Genomic DNA, 17569 nt, shown 5'->3' on the forward strand with positions numbered 1-17569 from the left:
AAGTAAGTGCAAGATGGGTTCCGCGAATGCTGACTCGGCTTCAAAAAGACATGCGTGTAGCTTGTTGTTCCGATTTTATTGACCTGTGCGGTGAAAATCCTGATGAGGTGCTGCAAAGAATAGTTACTGGAGATGAAACCTGGGTTCATCATTATGACCCAGAGAGTAAACAAGAGTCCATGCAGTGGCACATTAAGGGTTCAGCTCATCCCAAGAAGTTGAAGGTCATCCCTTCAGCTGGCAAGGTCATGGCCACGATATTTTGGGATTGTGAAGGAGTATTACTAATCGATTATAAAGAAAAAGGTGTAAATATCACAGGACAGTACTACGCTAACATTCTACGTCAATTAAAGGATGTAATTAAAGAAAAGAGGCGAGGAAAGTTAACCAAAGGTATTCTGCTTCTGCATGACAACGCCCCCGTCCATACTGCTCATATTGCCAAGGCAGCTATTGTTGAACGTGGGTTTAAAACTGTTACTCACCCACCGTATAGTCCGGACTTAGCCCCCAGCGACTTCTTTTTGCTCCCCAATCTTAAAAAGGATCTGCGTGGAAATAAATTTTCTGACGATGAAGCATTGAAGGCGGCAGTGGAGGAGCATTTTTACACGAAAGATAAAAAATATTTTTACGAGGGATTAAAAAAAAAAATTGATCGATCTTTTAAGTGTATGAACATAGGGGGGGGGAGTATATTGAAAAATAAAAATATCAAACTTTTCGTACTTGTTTGTTTTCATTCTCATACCGAGAATATTTTGAATACCCCTCGTAGGTATATAATATATAATCAGTCGCCTATTTATTTAAATCTAGCGGCCAGGCAAGTCCAATTTTTACGTTTGTGTATTTTTAGGGTTCCGTAGCCAAATGGCAAAAAACGGAACCCTTATAGATTCGTCATGTCTGTCTGTCTGTCTGTCTGTCTGTCCGTCTGTCCGTCTGTCTGTCCGTCCGTATGTCACAGCCACTTTTCTCCGAAACTATAAGAACTATACTGTTGAAACTTGGTAAGTAGATGTATTCTGTGAACCGCATTAAGATTTTCACACAAAAATAGAAAAAAAAACAATATTTTTTTGGGGTTCCCCATACTTCGAACTGAAACTCAAACATTTTTTTTTCATCAAACCCATACGTGTGGGGTATCTATGGATAGGTCTTCAAAAATGATATTGAGGTTTCTAATATCATTTTTTTCTAAACTGAATAGTTTGCGCGAGAGACACTTCCAAAGTGGTAAAATGTTTGTCCCCCCCCTCTGTAACTTCTAAAATAAGAGAATGATAAAACTAAAAAATATATACGATGTACATTACCATGTAAACTTCCACCGAAAATTGGTTTGAACGAGATCTAGTAAGTAGTTTTTTTTTAATACGTCATAAATCGCCTAAATACGGAACCCTTCATGGGCGAGTCCGACTCGCACTTGGCCGCTTTTATGTCAATAATTTACGTTCAAAAGTCATAAGTTAATAGCCGTAAGATTAAACATTTCATGTGCGAAAAACTAAAAAGCAAAACTAGTTTAGGGTTTTGTTCAACAATGATGAGACATGCCAGCACATGGTGTTGTATTTAGACTGTGAGCCTTCTATATTTACCAGTCTAATTCCAGTACGAACAGTACTTAAGACTAACGCTATCTCTCTCTCGCAGTGAGCAGCCAATCTTCACGTGCAAGGCGCACGTGTTCCACATAGACCCGAAGACGAAGCGATCGTGGATGTCGGCCAGCTCCGCCGCTGTTTCCGTCTCGTTCTTCTACGACTCGTCGAGAAACCTGTATCGCATCATCAGCGTTGAAGGGACCAAGGTGCGTACTTAACAACAGACCAAATGGGTGAATCAACTTTTTCTTGTCACTCGTTGCCATGGTTACGTTCCCCTGGGTCACCCTTTAAAACCTGATTTTTAGGCATTTAAATTCTCCAAACTGAAACTTAAAATAAACCCTTTCCATTGAGGGTCGTCTACCAAGCGTGTCAGAAGAAGGTGGTGGACAATGTCTTTTAACAAACTATGTTACTATTGTCTCTTGGCTGACCGGACAGAATAAAAACAAGAAATAGTTGATCCACCCAAATATAAGAAGGATCTGCTGGTATAGGTAGGTATATCTATAGGATAGGATATGTAGGATCTCCAATTCTCCACAACGAGTGCTCGCTGCGATAACAATCCCTCTCATTATCTGCGATCTTAATGATCACGTCATTGGGCCAACTTTGTGGGGGTTTTCATTTGCTGCGACTTCTGGTTCACTGCTGACGAAACTATCTGCCCGAACCCCTATCGGGTCTAAGCTAATATGTGCCCACTGATATTTAACCCCATCAACTCAGTCGAGTCGCAATTTCTGTCAAAAAGGGACCTTGAATTTAGAATTGAATTGTGAGATTTGTGAGGCTCTGCCAACACGATTTTGAGTCGATGGGATTCGAGGGGTTATGCGGGCAACTTATTACAGTACAATCTCACTAATCCGGCACTGATGCTGACACAAGAGAACCGGATTATTGGAAAATTTGGATTACTGAAAGTTAGAGCAAATCTGCATATTATTTTGATGTGTTTTTTAGCATGTCGTAGAAATATATTTTACTATACTTAATACTAATTTCAAACAAAATTCTACTGTTGTACCCCAATTTTAGTGCCGGATTACTGGGTATACCGGACCATCAAAGTGAGATTTAACTGTAAGCTATGTTACTTAAGTTCTGCGGATCTCACCATTGGTCGGCTACTATATACCACAATATTAATGTCGGCTTCATCCGCAGGCGGTGATAAACAGCACAATAACGGCGAACATGACCTTCACGAAGACCTCTCAAAAGTTTGGGCAATGGAGCGACGTGCGGGCCAACACGGTTTACGGACTCGGGTTCGCGTCCGAAGCAGAACTGGGCAAAGTATGTACATCTCTACTAATATTATTAATGCGAAAGTAACTCTCTGGCTCTCTTTCTGTCTGTCTGTTGCCTCTTTATTACCGCTGAACTGATTTTTATTAAGATGTAATTTTGGTATGGAGATCGTTTGAGTCTCGGGGAAGGACACAGGATAGTTTTCATCACAGAAAGCATCATTCTACGCAGATGAAGCTACGTGGTCAGAAGCTACTAAGAAAACCCTTTCAGCTTTAGTGCGTCAGCTTTTTATTAAGTAGCCTAATCTGCCCTAACTTTATTATTATCGGTTTATGTTTCTCCCTTGCTCAATCTAAAGTTTGTTCCAGTTCATAGAAAAGTTCCAAGAAGTGAAAGAGGCGATCCAGGCGCAGCAAATGTCGGGCAAAGCCACCAATGGCAACAGTGGAGCCGCCACGCCCGTGGCGTCCGCTACGGCATCCCCTCTGCTAGCTTCCCGCGCGCCCGCTGACGAGCCCCCGGTCGCTGCTCCTCCAGTACAGGTACCATCAGTCGAGCAAGCCCACCAACGGCACCAGCCCGTAGCGTCCGCCACGGCGTCCCCTCTGCTAGCCTCCCGCGCGCCCGCCGACGAGCCCCCGGTCGCTGCTCCCCCAGTACAGGTACCATCAGTCTAGCAAGCCCACCAACGGCACCAGCCCGTAGCGTCCGCCACGGCGTCCCCTCTGCTGGCCTCCCGCGCGCCCGCCACCGAGCCCCCGGTCGCTGCTCCCCCAGTACAGGTACCATCAGTCTAGCAAGCCCACCAACGGCACCAGCCCGTAGCGTCCGCCACGGCGTCCCCTCTGCTGGCCTCCCGCGCGCCCGCCACCGAGCCCCCGGTCGCTGCTCCCCCAGTACAGGTACCATCAGTCTAGCAAGCCCACCAACGGCACCAGCCCGTAGCGTCCGCCACGGCGTCCCCTCTGCTAGCCTCCCGCGCGCCCGCCGACGAGCCCCCGGTCGCTGCTCCCCCAGTACAGGTACCATCAGTCTAGCAAGCCCACCAACGGCAACTACAACCCTTGGCGTCCGCTACGGTGTCCCCTCGGCTAGCCTTCCGCGTACTCCCGTACAGGTACTATTAGCCGGGCTGGTGGCCATCAATGGCAATAGTGCCCCCGACACGCCAGATCCTATACCTGCTAGGATATAAAAAAATCCTTGACTTTATTTATAATACCCCAGACGGGCCATCATAGTCAACTGACTATATTAAACTTGATACCATCAATATAAGAGAGAGAAGATATTTAACTAATAGGTCGGCCTCAAAATTCACTAATTACTCTAATATCTCCAGGCATGTTTAAGATAAAGTATTTTGAGCGTCAGAATATTTAAGCTGAACTTTAGGTGTCGAAGTTGATTGTATATTGTAGTAACGACCTGCGAAAATGTTAAGCACTTTAATTCTTCCTATCACAATCAACTTCAAAGTTTCAGGCTCGAAACTTTAAACTTTCTAAAGTTCATGTTCCAAGCAAAGTATTTCGTTCTTGAATGTCAAACTTTCAAGAATAGCTTATATTTTCGAGAGTCGACGCTATCATTAATCAGTATCACCACTTACAAGTTTCAAACTTATTCGCACGAAGCGCAAGCGCATAAGAAACGAGGAAGCAAAGCTTTGCTTCCTCGTTTCTTATGCGCACTGCCAAGGAATGGAATTCCTTGCCGGCGTCTATATTTCCGAGCACATATAACCCGGCAACCTTCAAATCAAGGGTGAACAGGCACCTTCTGGGCAGGCTCGCTCCATCGTAGGCCACGTCTTCGCCTCGGCTAGTCTGTGGCCATGAGTAAGCCCATTTATAATATAAAAAAAAAATTTGGTTTTTGCTGCAGCCTAAAGTCGACAACGATGAGATGATGGTCCACCAGAGAGCTCACTCCGTCTCGTCCTCACTACAGGTAAATTCAACCATTAAAATGATAACTATTGTAGGAATAAGAAAAATTCCCTTCAGTAGAACACTTAGAGATATAGCTAAATTTTACGTTTTTTGATATTCGCAGTTGCCTTTAAAAATATCTGCATTATATGCTTGCCCAAAATCCAGTATCCTGAAATCTAAGGTTCTCAAAATAGTATCCTAAATATTGTTAAATATGTTTGCTGCGATACATTATATATACATAACTTGGAGAATACAACTAAACGGAGTAGCCATTAACAGGCTTTCCCCTCTGTCGAAAATAGGCGGCCAACGGTCATACACAATGTATGGACTGACGTTTATCTGACATGGCTATTTTTACGTTTCGCATACATTTGACGTTCCCCTCCCCCGCAAAAATCAGCAGACTGTTTTGTATAGAAAATTACAGACATGGCGTCTCCGTTTGATTATATCCTCCAAGATACATAATTATATAAAAAGCCTTGACATAAATCATTTCAAATTGGACGTCGTAAGGCTCCGTAACATTTTATTATTTACCTTGATTGATAGGAATAACATTTTCCGAAATTAAAGCAAAACCTGGGTTGGGTTAAAATGTGTAGTGTTTGCAAGGTGTTTCAATAGTTTTCCGTTTCGTAGGGCGGATATGCGACGGTAGGGCGAGCGCCGCGCGGCCCCCTCGCGTCCACGGCGGCGCCCGAGCGCTCCGAGCTGCCTCCCGCCGAGTCCGCAGAACAGCAACTCAGATACGAAAACGACCGCCTAAAACTGGCTTTGGCTCAGAGGTAAGTAGATTTAGATTTATTTATTTTATAATATGAAATAAGGCCCTTGCTACACGGTCGCCGAAAAGCCTTCTAACCGTCTGACCTTGGTCTGTCCTTGGTCAGTTTTGGTAAAATTTTGTTGGAAACAACTGTCTACACGGTCCGGGACGGACCAAGGCCACGCGGTCTGGGGGCTTGTCGGCGACCGTGTAGCAAGGGCTTTACAATATACATTATTTTACACTAATATATACGAATTTATAATTTGATCGTCAAGTAGGAAAATAACAGTTGATTATAATTATACAAATGTCAAGCAATACACAATTTAAAAACCATTATAAGCAATCGATTAATTAACTAAATTATTAACAATGTCAAATAATATAAAATAAAAAATAAAAAAAACAACAATGTCAATATGGCTAAGCTATAGCTAGTAAGCTCTCTAACACAAGTTGAAATGTGGATCTATATATGAATTCCTAAAGTCTTTTCTCCTATCTTTGAATTCCCTAATATTGTTTGTCATAATGATCAGTTGTCCTAACACTAAAAACCCTAATTTTGGTTTCCCTAATTATTGATTGCTTATCCTAATGTTATTAAGCATATTTTCTTTTTTGCGAGGGTCGCAGTTCTAACCCTAACCTAACCCACTTTTGTGGCAGCACGTTCTAAAACCTAACCATTTTTCAGAACCTTCAATTATGGAAAATAATCGTTATGACAATTGATCGTTAGGGCATGTGCCCATTAGGACAAACCAGTTAGGGCAAGTGACTTTAGGACAAACGTTGTTAGGGATTCAGAATGACACCCTGAAATGTTCTAATGTTGCTGTAGGCAGAAACTGTCGCTACAAAACTCTTCAGTTGATATCCGGAGGTCGAGCCGTGCTAAATGTTCCAGTTAACACATTCAGTGCCGAAAACCCGACTATCGGGTATTTTATGACGGACGGACGACCCGATAGTCGGGATCGTGGCACTACAGCCTTATATGACGAAACTAGCTTTTGCCCGCGGCTGCGCACGCGCGGGAGAGTTTTTTTTAAATGGACCCCCATTTCACCTCTTTAGGGGATGAATTTTGAAAAATCCTTTCTTAGTGGACCCCTAGACCTTATAAGGAACCTAATTGCCAAATTTGGACTTTCTAGTCCCAGCGGTTTGGGCTGTGCGTTGATTTTTAAGTCAGTCAGTCAGTCAGGTCTTTCACGTTTATATATATAGATTTTTGTGCCCTGACGCGGATGTCTTGTTTGGCTGGGTGGAAATGAATGTGTTAACGACGTTCAGTGCTGCAGAGTAGACGTGTGCGCCGATTAAAAAATGATCGGCGGCGGCGTTTGACAAAAAATCGGCGGCGGCGGCGTGTTTTCGGCGTGAAATCGGCGTGACCTTGACTTTAAGGTTTCTTAAGAAAAATCGTTAATTTGTTGTTTTTCTTGAAAATTTGATCAATCTAGGTTGCTAGTCAGTGAACTACGTATAGTTTTGAATAGACTGAGTAAAATAGGGTTTGTAAATGAATTTAGCGTAGCTATAATAACTTAAATTACTCTACTAACTGGCTTGCATTAAGGGGTTACTTGGTCCCAATGACCTTCGATCCGATCGGTAACTCAATTTTCTCATGATTTCATTGGCTTTTATCGTATTAAAAATGACGTACGAAACAAAACGCCAAATATTCTTGAAGTTTGCTAGACATAGTGGAATGCTATGGCTTCTATTTATTGGTTTTCTTGTCGTACAAACAGTAAGCACCAGGCTCACTGAGATGTATCTTCTTTCTCGTTTTCAAATTGCTGATAATTATTTTACGACCACATGTACTTTGTCTCCATTTCGCGCGTTCAGACTGCCGCAAGACGAAGTTTCGGCACCATACTGGAATATTGAAAAGACGAGAGCTCGTACCAAGCGCACTTTAGTTGCACGTCGAATACCTGTATTCTTCCAGATCTTGTCGAGGTTAGCCTTAGCCATAGCATTCTTATTTTTAACCATGCCAGCTTTGCGGCGTATCTCGGCGGTGCAACCACCGGCACTGGTTATCAACCCAAGACCTTATACCTTACCTCGCTTTTACGTAATCGCCTTACTTTGGTCTTGGCATGGTTGATCTTAAGACGTCTCTAGAACTTTCATCTTCAATTTTCATCAGAAGAGTCGCCATTTCGATGTATTTCTTGATGTTAATCCCGTCAGGAAGGCGACAATAGTAGCACAGTTTGTTACTAGAACTTATAGCATCGAGTGACAAGATAATGTTGCTTTACCCTTACAGCTTGCACATTTCCGTGAGGCAAGCATTTGCGCTGTTTGCCAGATTGACAGAGAATCTAGTGTTGTCACTCTGTCTATTTCTTCTAGACATTTTTGGCGAGTGTATACTGTATGTTCCGAAAATCGTTATTTCCTAATTGCAGTTAATACCATTCGCATTATTTCTCACTTTATATTTTTCTCGTAATCTTCCTTTCCCTATAGCAACTTTAGTCATTCGCATATTTTTCCATTCTATTTTTTTTTGAAAAACTTATTTTCCCGGTATGTTTTGTAACCATTCGCATTATTTTCCAACTTAAATAGACGGAGCCCTGCTTCGCGCGGCTCCTATTTCTGGGCGGTTTGCCCTTCGGGCATCTGAAGCTACCTAACGAACCTAACCTACTTACCTACCTACGCTTTTTTCCCCAAAGTGTAATGTTTTCACGGACGTCTCACTAAATCAATAGCTAGGTAGGTTAGGTTCGTTAGGTAGCTTCAGATGCCCGAAGGGCAAACCGCTCAGAAATAGGAGCCCCGTTCGGCGGGGCTCCGTCTAGTTAAGTTGCAAAGGAAATGTTTTTTGAAAAGAAACAGTCCGACGAACTCCAGATTTGATGGACACCCCAGCGTTTTTCATAGTTTGTTGTTGTTATGTCAGGCAGAAAATAAGCTACTAATAAATACATAGAATGGGTAAATATGAAAACGGTTCAAAAACATATCGAGAAAATAAGCTACTAATAAATACATAGAATGCGTAAATATGAGAATGATTATAATTGCTATTGATAAATGAAGCTTACGAGAAAAATAAAAAGTGGAAAAAAATGAGAATGGTATTAACTGCCATTTAGGAAACTACAGTATACACTCGAGGCAATGGGAATTCATAATTAACAGGAAAAAATCCTACTTCATAATTATCGCTCCCTCATCTTTCTTGAATACTTAGGATTACTTAGTTATGTACTTTACTTGGTGTGTCAAATAGTTTGTGCAACTGGCTATTCTGTTTCATTTAATTAATAATTGATGTATATTTGACAACTGTAACATATATTATACAAAAAATCCATATTGTAATCCAAATACCAACTCGGAATAGCTAGTTACTAACACACAAGGTCACGCCGATTTCACGCCGATCATTTATCGGCGGCGGCGGCGTGGCAAAAAAGGTCGGCGGCGGCGGCGCGCCGGCGCGGCGCACACGTCTACTGCAGAGTCATCATTAGAAATGTTACTAGGTACGGCGTCAACCAGAAATCAAGGCGATCTGTGAGAAGCGAGTAGTAATGAGACTTGAGTAAAATGATAACATATTTTTAACGTTTTATTACATTGCAAGTATTTTGTACAATACTTAAAAGCTAAAATTAAAAAGTTAACAGGTACAGTCTTCAAGTATAATAAAATTAGATAAATTCCATCATCGTAATGCCTAAAATTAATGTTTTTACATTTACTCGTCTTCATTAAATGGGAATTTTTGTCACCGATCTATAAAATTAGTTATTTAAAGCATTTTTCACCACACCAGCTCGGAAAGTCTTACTTTGCACTTCAAAAACCGATAGCAAAGTTGCATTTTATTCACATGTGAGGCAAAGTAATCAAATGCAAAGTTTGAGTTGTTTTCTTATGTTTGCTGGTAGAATTGACTTTTAAATTATGATTTTGGGTGATAAATATTTAATAACATTCATTTGGATTTGATTTGGTTTGATTTTGTTCGATATTTTACATTTCATATTTGCTTCGGGTTGGTGTGGTGAAAATTGTTGTTTTTCACTTGGGGGCAAATTTTGTTTAACCCTGGTGTTTTGAAACCCTCGCAACGCTCAAGATTCCATTTTTCGAACCACTCGCTACGCTCGTGGTTCAATTCTGGAATCTTTCGCTTGCTCGGTTATCAATATTAGCACGAGCGGTTAAACAACAACTTGTAAAACAAATAGCTATTTAAGTCTCCTATAACCTACTGGCTCTGGCTTGAGAATAGAATTGAGAGTTGTCAATCTTGGAAAATAGCTAATATTAACGAATGTAATGTATTAAAACGGGTCATTCGCTTTTTATAAGTTAAAAACGCAATAACAGCTTCTCGTTACGCAGAGTGACCCGTTTTAATATATTTCTAATGGAGTATCACGGAAGTCCAATTGAAATGTTGACGAAGTAACTTATTCGTAATCCTCATAATTCTAATGATGCGAGTCATGCGAGTACCCAGCTATAGGCACGAAGCCATCATCATACTGCTGCGGACTGAACTCGTGGTGGTACTGAATGGGTTCGTACTTGGCCGCCTGGATGTGTCCCACGTGTTCCGCGGGTTTGCCGATCTTGTGCACGACGGCGTTGAAGCCGTGCTTGTCGTCCGCCTCGTACTCCACCACTCGCTTTGTGCCGTCGGTTTCAGTTAGGGTGTAGCTGCCTGGAATTTACGATCGTTTTCTTTAAAATCTTCGACGAAAATTCTGTTCTGACACGATTTATTATCTTTCAAAGAATACATATTAAATAGATACGTAAAATAAAAATTATACGGAAACCCATACGAACAAATTAATATGAATGTTTTCTAGTCAATCGCTACCATGGTTGGTCTCTTGGGTCACTTTTTAAAATCATAGTTTTACAGGATTTAGGTCAATTGAATCAAACATTCATCTTTACGATACTTATTAGCTCAATACATTATGGAACGTCGGAGTCATTTTTTTGTATGAGTTAAGAAACGGCTTTCTTGGATCCTTATAGGCATATTCAAACCTTTTACTTCATATTAATTATATGATAAAATTTTTAAAATCCTTACTAAAATGTGCTTAAATCGTTAACTTGCATAATGTGCACTGAAAAGAAACCAGTTTTTCCAAATGTTTTTGACCTATCTACTATTTTTATGTGTCACTGATGTCTCCTGGCTGACGGTAAATAATAACCACAAGAAATAAATCGTTTTAATAGGTGTTCGTGCCGAATAAAAATAAAACAAAATTCTTAATGGATATCGACCGTAAATGGCGGCATGGAATGAAAAACACAATAGACTACAAAAATATTTTTGAATGAATATTTCAAGTCATACCTTTAACTTTGTCGCCGTCGCGCGTCTCCCAGTGCTCCTTGTCGTCTCCGGTGTGCGGGTCCTTCACGGAGTAATCGAACGCGTACTTCGGATGAGCCTGAAAAAAGTATTTTTTTACCTAAAATATTTTTTTAGGTATAGTTTCTCTCTTCAGCCCCTGCCCTAGTAGCACGGTCGCATTTTTATCGTTTGTCACCATGCCTGTCACGTTCTAACAAGTATGTTAGTGCGAAAGTGACGGGCATAGTGATAGTCGATAAAAATGGAACCGTGCTGAGCCCGCTGATCTTAATAATAAACCAACGATTTATATGGTGAAAATTATGCGGTTTCAATGACCCTGGCTTTTCCGTAATACAATTATGCAGATTAACTGGAACTCATCGACTAAAATCAATTAAAAGTCTTTTTAATCGTTGCTCGCGATTATGGAGGTTAATATTAATGGTTACTCGATTACCTTTGGCCCACCTCTTGTCACGAATACGGTGACTAGCCACCGAACAGGCCTCGCCCATCCAGGCGATGTAAAAAAAAACTTGCATGGTAATTGATTACGTCTTACGTCGTCTTAATGGTTTGGTTTAGTCAGACTCTGGGGCCAACGCTGGCTTGAATTAAGTATACACGTCGATGTCGTGTTCGTAGCCATCATACAGGACCAGCATGGCCACGAGGAGCAGCATTTAACATGACAAAACTCACGTGATAGTCGATGTCCTCCTCTTCATGATGGTAATGATCGTCTAGGCTCTGGGGCGGCAACGCCGGCTTGAAGCTGTAGGCGTCGATTTCGTGTTCGTAGCCGTGGTAGCCCTCGTATTGGGCTAGCGTGGAGGCCACGAGCAGCAGCAGGGGTAAGGTGCGCTGTGAAAGAAAGAGAGAGCACTATTATAGTTTATGAAAAATGAGGCGTGTGTTTGACGATCATACAGTCAGCAGCAGAAGTTGCTAAGCGGGCGAGGTGTTCACAATTACCTTGACACGCTCTTATTCTCTTAACAATAAAGTCGCGTCAAGATAATTTTGAACACCTCGCCCGCTTAGCAAATTCTGCTGCTGACTGTACTATTGTTGCCGTATGTTTATGTTGATAACGTAACATTGAGCATATTATAACGGTCATAAGGCCGCCTCCTTCAAAGTATTTTATACCGTAAGTATGTCCGCAATTTTTTTTAAATTGCTCTGATTACTAATTACTATTCATAATTGCTTGTTGCTAGGCCTACATGAATAAAGTATATTTGAAATTTGAATTTGAATTTGAAATTTATTCATAGTTTTCTGCTGAGTTACCTACGTCAGTCAGTTCGTCGATCGTGGTCGATGCATCCGTTCCGTAATAAAACAAACCCTGTTAAAGCACCCTCTTTTAAACACCTTACCATCACACGAAAAGCTTTTAAAAATCAATGGTAAGAAAAGGCAATAAATAAAACAGTCGGAACGAATGACGAAATGGAAAGTATCCCTACGAGTAGTACTTAAGTAAACATTATTCCTGTAACAAACGATTATGATTCTCATATATATATATTCATGCGCTAAGTCCACGCACAGGTAATTCTAATTTCAAATTTGCAACCACTAACGAACTTCCTCACCAAACCGCCATTACAGTTAACGCGGAAACGCACAGAATTGCCCGTGGACGTCTGAACGTCGTATGTACGTGATCCATTACACGCAACGTTACCGCCACTAGTAAAAACGCCTTAAGTTTACTATGTAAAACAGAGGCACTTTGATCACTTAAAATCAACCTTATTTGAATGCAGTAAGGCCGGTTATCCGTGTTTCTATTTTGGTTTGCCTGTGGACGGATCAGGGAAGCGTATGTGGAAATTGATAATTGGCCTGGACATTTCGACGGATATTTATACGGTATTTAATTTTTTACAGCGATTGTCGGTTCTGATTTGAATTGTTAATATGTTTATTAAAACAGTGTGGTGGAGTGTTAATTGGTGGTTGTGGTGGTGTTAGTATGATTGAAATAACACATAAATAAGCGTGTAAATACACACCTATAGGTAAATGTAAAATGCTCGTTTGCTTGAGTGAACCATATCGATGTATCCCATTTATATAAATGTTTTGTATAGGTTGCTACAATATGTATTGTCTGCTAAAATGTCATTTGCTTCTAAGTATAATGTCTTAATTGGTCATTTCCAATATGTATTTTAATATTTATGATTCTAATATTTATAATATTCATTTTTAAAGAGCTAATAAATGCTTTTAAACCAAGAAACTTTTCGCAAAATTAGCCTCATCTTTAAGGATTACTCAATTCGTTGTTTTTAGTCTTTTCTGTGACCCAGGAGACGAACAATTGCTTTGTTACGAATATATTCAATATTAATATTATCATGTGGGCAGCTTACAAAATTATTGTTGTTATTAATATTCATGAGCATTTACTCTTTTACTTATTATGAATAACGGCAACTGCGTTTATTGACTCGATAGAAATCGCGTATGAATATAAGAATATGATGGCAATCGATGCAGAACAAACTGTCAAACAGAGAAATCAGTTAGATAATTCGCCATTCGTATGTAAACATATTGTGACAGTCTCACCTTCGCGTGCGATATTCTCCAGTTTATTAGTTGTACTTACTCAACTGTATACAACGAGAGGAACAACGTCAATAATGGACCAGGAAAGATCAAAAAACCATAGTGCCTTTAGATAATGCGGTTTTAGTTATTTTGTCGAATATTATATATGTTATAGTAATATATCTTAAATGGTGTTAACCGGTCGAATTCAACATTAATTCGAGTTTATTTTGATCGGTACTCTTGTGTGTAGGCGAGAAAATGTTCAGTTTCGTTTTCGCCCTGACATTTACTAACTATATTTTAATCAACCACACACTCAAAACCGAAAACACCATGTCATCTTCGTTACACCACAGACTTTCATCATGCAATGCTTCTCGTCACCGTACATAATGACTCCTTCATTCATAAACTAGTACACTTAACAACTTTCATTAACAAGTGTTAACTACAAATATTCACGTAAGTGCACACATCGTATTAAGCTAGCGCTTTAGACAAGGTGTGTTAAAACAAATGAAAATTATTTAGGTAAGTACCCAGTTCAAACAATATTTTTGTAATAAGTACTTTTTGCCCTGGTTAAAATTAAGTTGATCTAAATTTCCATTATTGAAAATTGTGCTCAGTTTTGGATAAAAAAAGTAGACCAGGGCAAATGGCAGACATCGCATTGTAAATAAAAATATTTTTCTCAAAACTTGCGAAAACGTATTGTATGTAATTTCTTGTAAACTGCGAAACACTACGTTACCGACACATTAGTTAGACGCGCTGACAATGGATTTTCTTATATTACCCGCAAAGCCGCAGCCGGCAGGATATGATTGATTTTTTAGGACATATTTCCGTGATTGGAACAAATAAGTAATTTGTTAAGATTAACACATTAAATTGTATTCCAAATACTGTAAAATGAAGTCACGTTATACATTTAGCAACATTTCATCATGACAGCCCCACGTTGGTATGAGTATGTCCATAAAGCATAAACTCATAAAAGCGCATACACATTATGCGTAATTACTGCAGCCATGTAAGTATAATATGACATTGTATCCATTGTGTAGGCTTCGCACAGACCACACACATCGCCTGACATAATCTTATGTACAGTCACCGTAATATCTTTCACGTCGTAGCGCCCAAATATAACAAGCAGTTATGGTTCGGCAAAATTAGGTTGTGTCTAATACTGTACAACTAGTGGTTTGACGTAGTAGTCTACGTCAAACTCCAATTACAGTAAAATTAAGTCACGCGTGCGTTAACACGGTTTGACAAAACGGTCAACGTTATAAATGATCCACGGGTGAAACTATTATTAACGGGTTGAGTCTACCGGCCATAAAATATACTTATTAATATAATTATTGGTTTCACACGAAGTGAGGGCGGTATCGACATAAAACATTAAACTAACCAATTAAAATTTAATATAATAATGGCAATTATTGTCAAAAAAAACTACAATTTTTTTACTATCGTTGTTGTTAATTTAACCGCTAACCATCAGACGGACCCTATGCTTGTCTCCCTCAACGACCGACATGGTTTAAAAAGTTGGCAGCTGTATGAAACCACAAAAGTGTTGCCTCTGGCGAGATCCAACGCAGCAAACCCAATTACAATTAGTGCACACGAGATTACAGGTAAACCGCTATTTACACCGGATTATGTCACGCGGCGGCGCCAAGTACACATAACACATGTGGTACATAGTGACCTCGGATGCGTAATCAGGGATCATCTTTTCTGACTCTATATAAGAAATGTATAATACAGTAAATTGTAAAAACATGGGTGCATACAACTTACTCAAAAATATGTCCCATAATTCTCAATTCGCTGACATAAGTGCTAAGGGACATATTTCTGAGTGTGTTGTATGCACCCATATTTTTACACTTGACTGTACCGATTAGAATTCAATGCAATTATTTGTTTGAAATAATAACATTATTAGATAAACAAAAACCTAATAACCGTAAGATTAGGACTGCCTGAAATTTTAAGATCAAAATAGCATTAACGATATCAAATCATTGATATCGTTTAGTTGAAACGATATGTTATGATTGGTTGACATCCCTGTTTTTATTTATGTTTCTTATTCTTACTCTGAACGTTTTCTTTGTTGTGGATTTTGATTGCGCTTACATTTTACAGATTAGGAAACTCTCTGCGTCCACCCCTAATCCAAATCTGAAGACTAAACGAATAACAGTATAAATCGGTCCATTTACTATTCTTATTTACCCTTCATAAACCCTAAATAACACTACGTAATAAATCACTTCCAATTGTGCTGACTCGAGCGACGCACTGCGAGCAAAACTGACACGAAACACAGATATTTATTACATTTCCTATACTTTACTGCGGTATCTAATCTACCACCGACTTCCATTAACTCGTATCTTGTTCAACTTTATTGTTACAATAGCGGTCTTATGTCGTAAACGGTAGAGTTCAATTTGGGGACAGCGATGGAGACAGGCAATCGGAACGTCGCGTGTCGTCACGGAAAGAAATGGGTTTTCACTCACTTTTGATTTTTTTGCGAATGTCGTTTTGTTTCGGCCGTGTTTTGTTCAGGAATCATTTTAGATCCTACAGTACCAGTGGTATAGTATACCACCTTCGTAATATATTTAATATAGTCACTCTGAAGGTCTGCGTTTTGACGACCGGTCTGGCCTAGTGGGTAGTGACCCTGCCTGTGAAGCCGCGGTCCTGGGTTCGAATCCCAGTAAGGGCATTTATTTGTGCGACGAGCACAGATATTTGTTCCTGAGTCATGGTTGTTTTCTATGTATTTAAGTATTTGTATATTATATATATCGTTGTCTGAGTACCCACAACACAAGCTTTCTTGAGCTTACCGTGGGGCTTAGTCAATTTGTGTAATAATGTCCTATAATATTTATTTATTTATTTATTTATTTATTCTTCAACTTTGAAAAATCTTCCCCTGCCTTGATGACAAAGCTCCTCTTATTCGGTTATAATTTTCATTTTTACAAAACGTAAGAAATCAATTTGAAACATGTGTAAGTAATATACATATTTACCTAAATTTTCACTGAATTTGTGATTGAATATGTATAGGACCGGATTTGTAAACACTAAAATAATGTACTCGTAAATTGACACTGCATGATTTAACTATCTTGTTATCCTGTCTCGTAAGCCAGGAGACATCCGTAACATATTGTGTTGTAAATAAAATGTTGTCTCACGTATTGCTAACCTCACCTCCTGGGCTTATAAGAACAGTAATTTAAATAGTGACTCAGGAGACATAACCATAACCATGGTAACAGAGACAAGGAACGGTTCGTATTAGGCATATTAGGACAATACTACATATCATATATATGCACTTAATAACTGTTTTGTATCACTCATTTACCACTCTCAATACATATAAAATATATACGTTTCTAAGACATAAAAATGTTTGAATAACACATAACACCACCACCGAAAAACTGTTTTTTTACTCACAATTGAAATTTCCATTTTTGTTTCTCTAGTCAGTCCTCGCGTGATATAGCGAAATGTAAATTATTCGGTACACGATCAACTTATATCCAAGAAATAGTTAATTCTGCCCCTTCTCAGGTCCCCCACTAGTACGTAGTGTATTCATTGCTATACCGAGCACAGGCGATTGGAACGCGTGGTAGCACCAATATAAGGGGGCCTCTAGAACCGTAATATCTATGCGATTCCTAGAGCAGATTTTCACTGGTCCTCCAGAGCATTTAACTCTTCTGCGGTAATTAAGCAATGGCAATATACGGTCAGAGATGACCGATCGGTTCGTTAAGTGCCAAAACTTTGACGTTGCTTTTTGCACCTTGTTGTTATGGACACAAGAGCGATTTTGCAGGATAATCTAGTATGTGAGGGATTCTAGGCGTTCATGGATGTTACCTACTCGTTCCAAAAAATCAATACAACTATGGTAACACTTAATACTAATTTAGTTTAGTTTAGTTTCATTTAAAGTTTC

At 39.7% G+C, this 17569-nt stretch overlaps 2 protein-coding genes across 3 annotated transcripts in view; one reads left to right on the forward strand and one right to left on the reverse strand.

Moving 5' to 3' along the window:
* The window catches only part of LOC134660037 (homer protein homolog 2), a 36721-nt gene that overhangs the window by 4525 nt on the left and 14627 nt on the right, over positions 1 to 17569 (forward strand). For both annotated transcript variants that reach the window (XM_063515748.1, XM_063515740.1), the window contains exons 2-6: positions 1669 to 1825; positions 2796 to 2927; positions 3254 to 3427; positions 4773 to 4838; positions 5471 to 5616. In XM_063515748.1, the coding sequence (XP_063371818.1) occupies positions 1669 to 1825; positions 2796 to 2927; positions 3254 to 3427; positions 4773 to 4838; positions 5471 to 5616 (675 nt within the window). The remainder of the gene's footprint in view (positions 1 to 1668; positions 1826 to 2795; positions 2928 to 3253; positions 3428 to 4772; positions 4839 to 5470; positions 5617 to 17569) is intronic.
* Positions 10062 to 17177, reverse strand: LOC134660130 (cuticle protein 7-like). Its single transcript, XM_063515843.1, has 4 exons — positions 17059 to 17177; positions 11677 to 11838; positions 10972 to 11068; positions 10062 to 10314 (listed from the first exon to the last, which is right to left on the reverse strand). The coding sequence occupies exons 1-4, from the start codon at positions 17071 to 17073 to the stop codon at positions 10082 to 10084; spliced, it is 507 nt and encodes a 168-aa protein (XP_063371913.1). The 5' UTR covers positions 17074 to 17177; the 3' UTR covers positions 10062 to 10081.

Source organism: Cydia amplana, chromosome 2, assembly GCF_948474715.1.
Source record: "Cydia amplana chromosome 2, ilCydAmpl1.1, whole genome shotgun sequence".
Classification (NCBI taxonomy): Eukaryota; Metazoa; Arthropoda; class Insecta; order Lepidoptera; family Tortricidae; genus Cydia; species Cydia amplana.

Coding starts and splice junctions, on each gene's coding strand:
- LOC134660130 (XM_063515843.1), bottom strand. Junction 11,069..11,676: donor AGGAGGACATCGACTATCAC/GTGAGTTTTGTC, acceptor TACTTTTTTCAG/GCTCATCCGAAGTACGCGTT. Junction 10,315..10,971: donor CGACGGCGACAAAGTTAAAG/GTATGACTTGAA, acceptor CGTAAATTCCAG/GCAGCTACACCCTAACTGAA.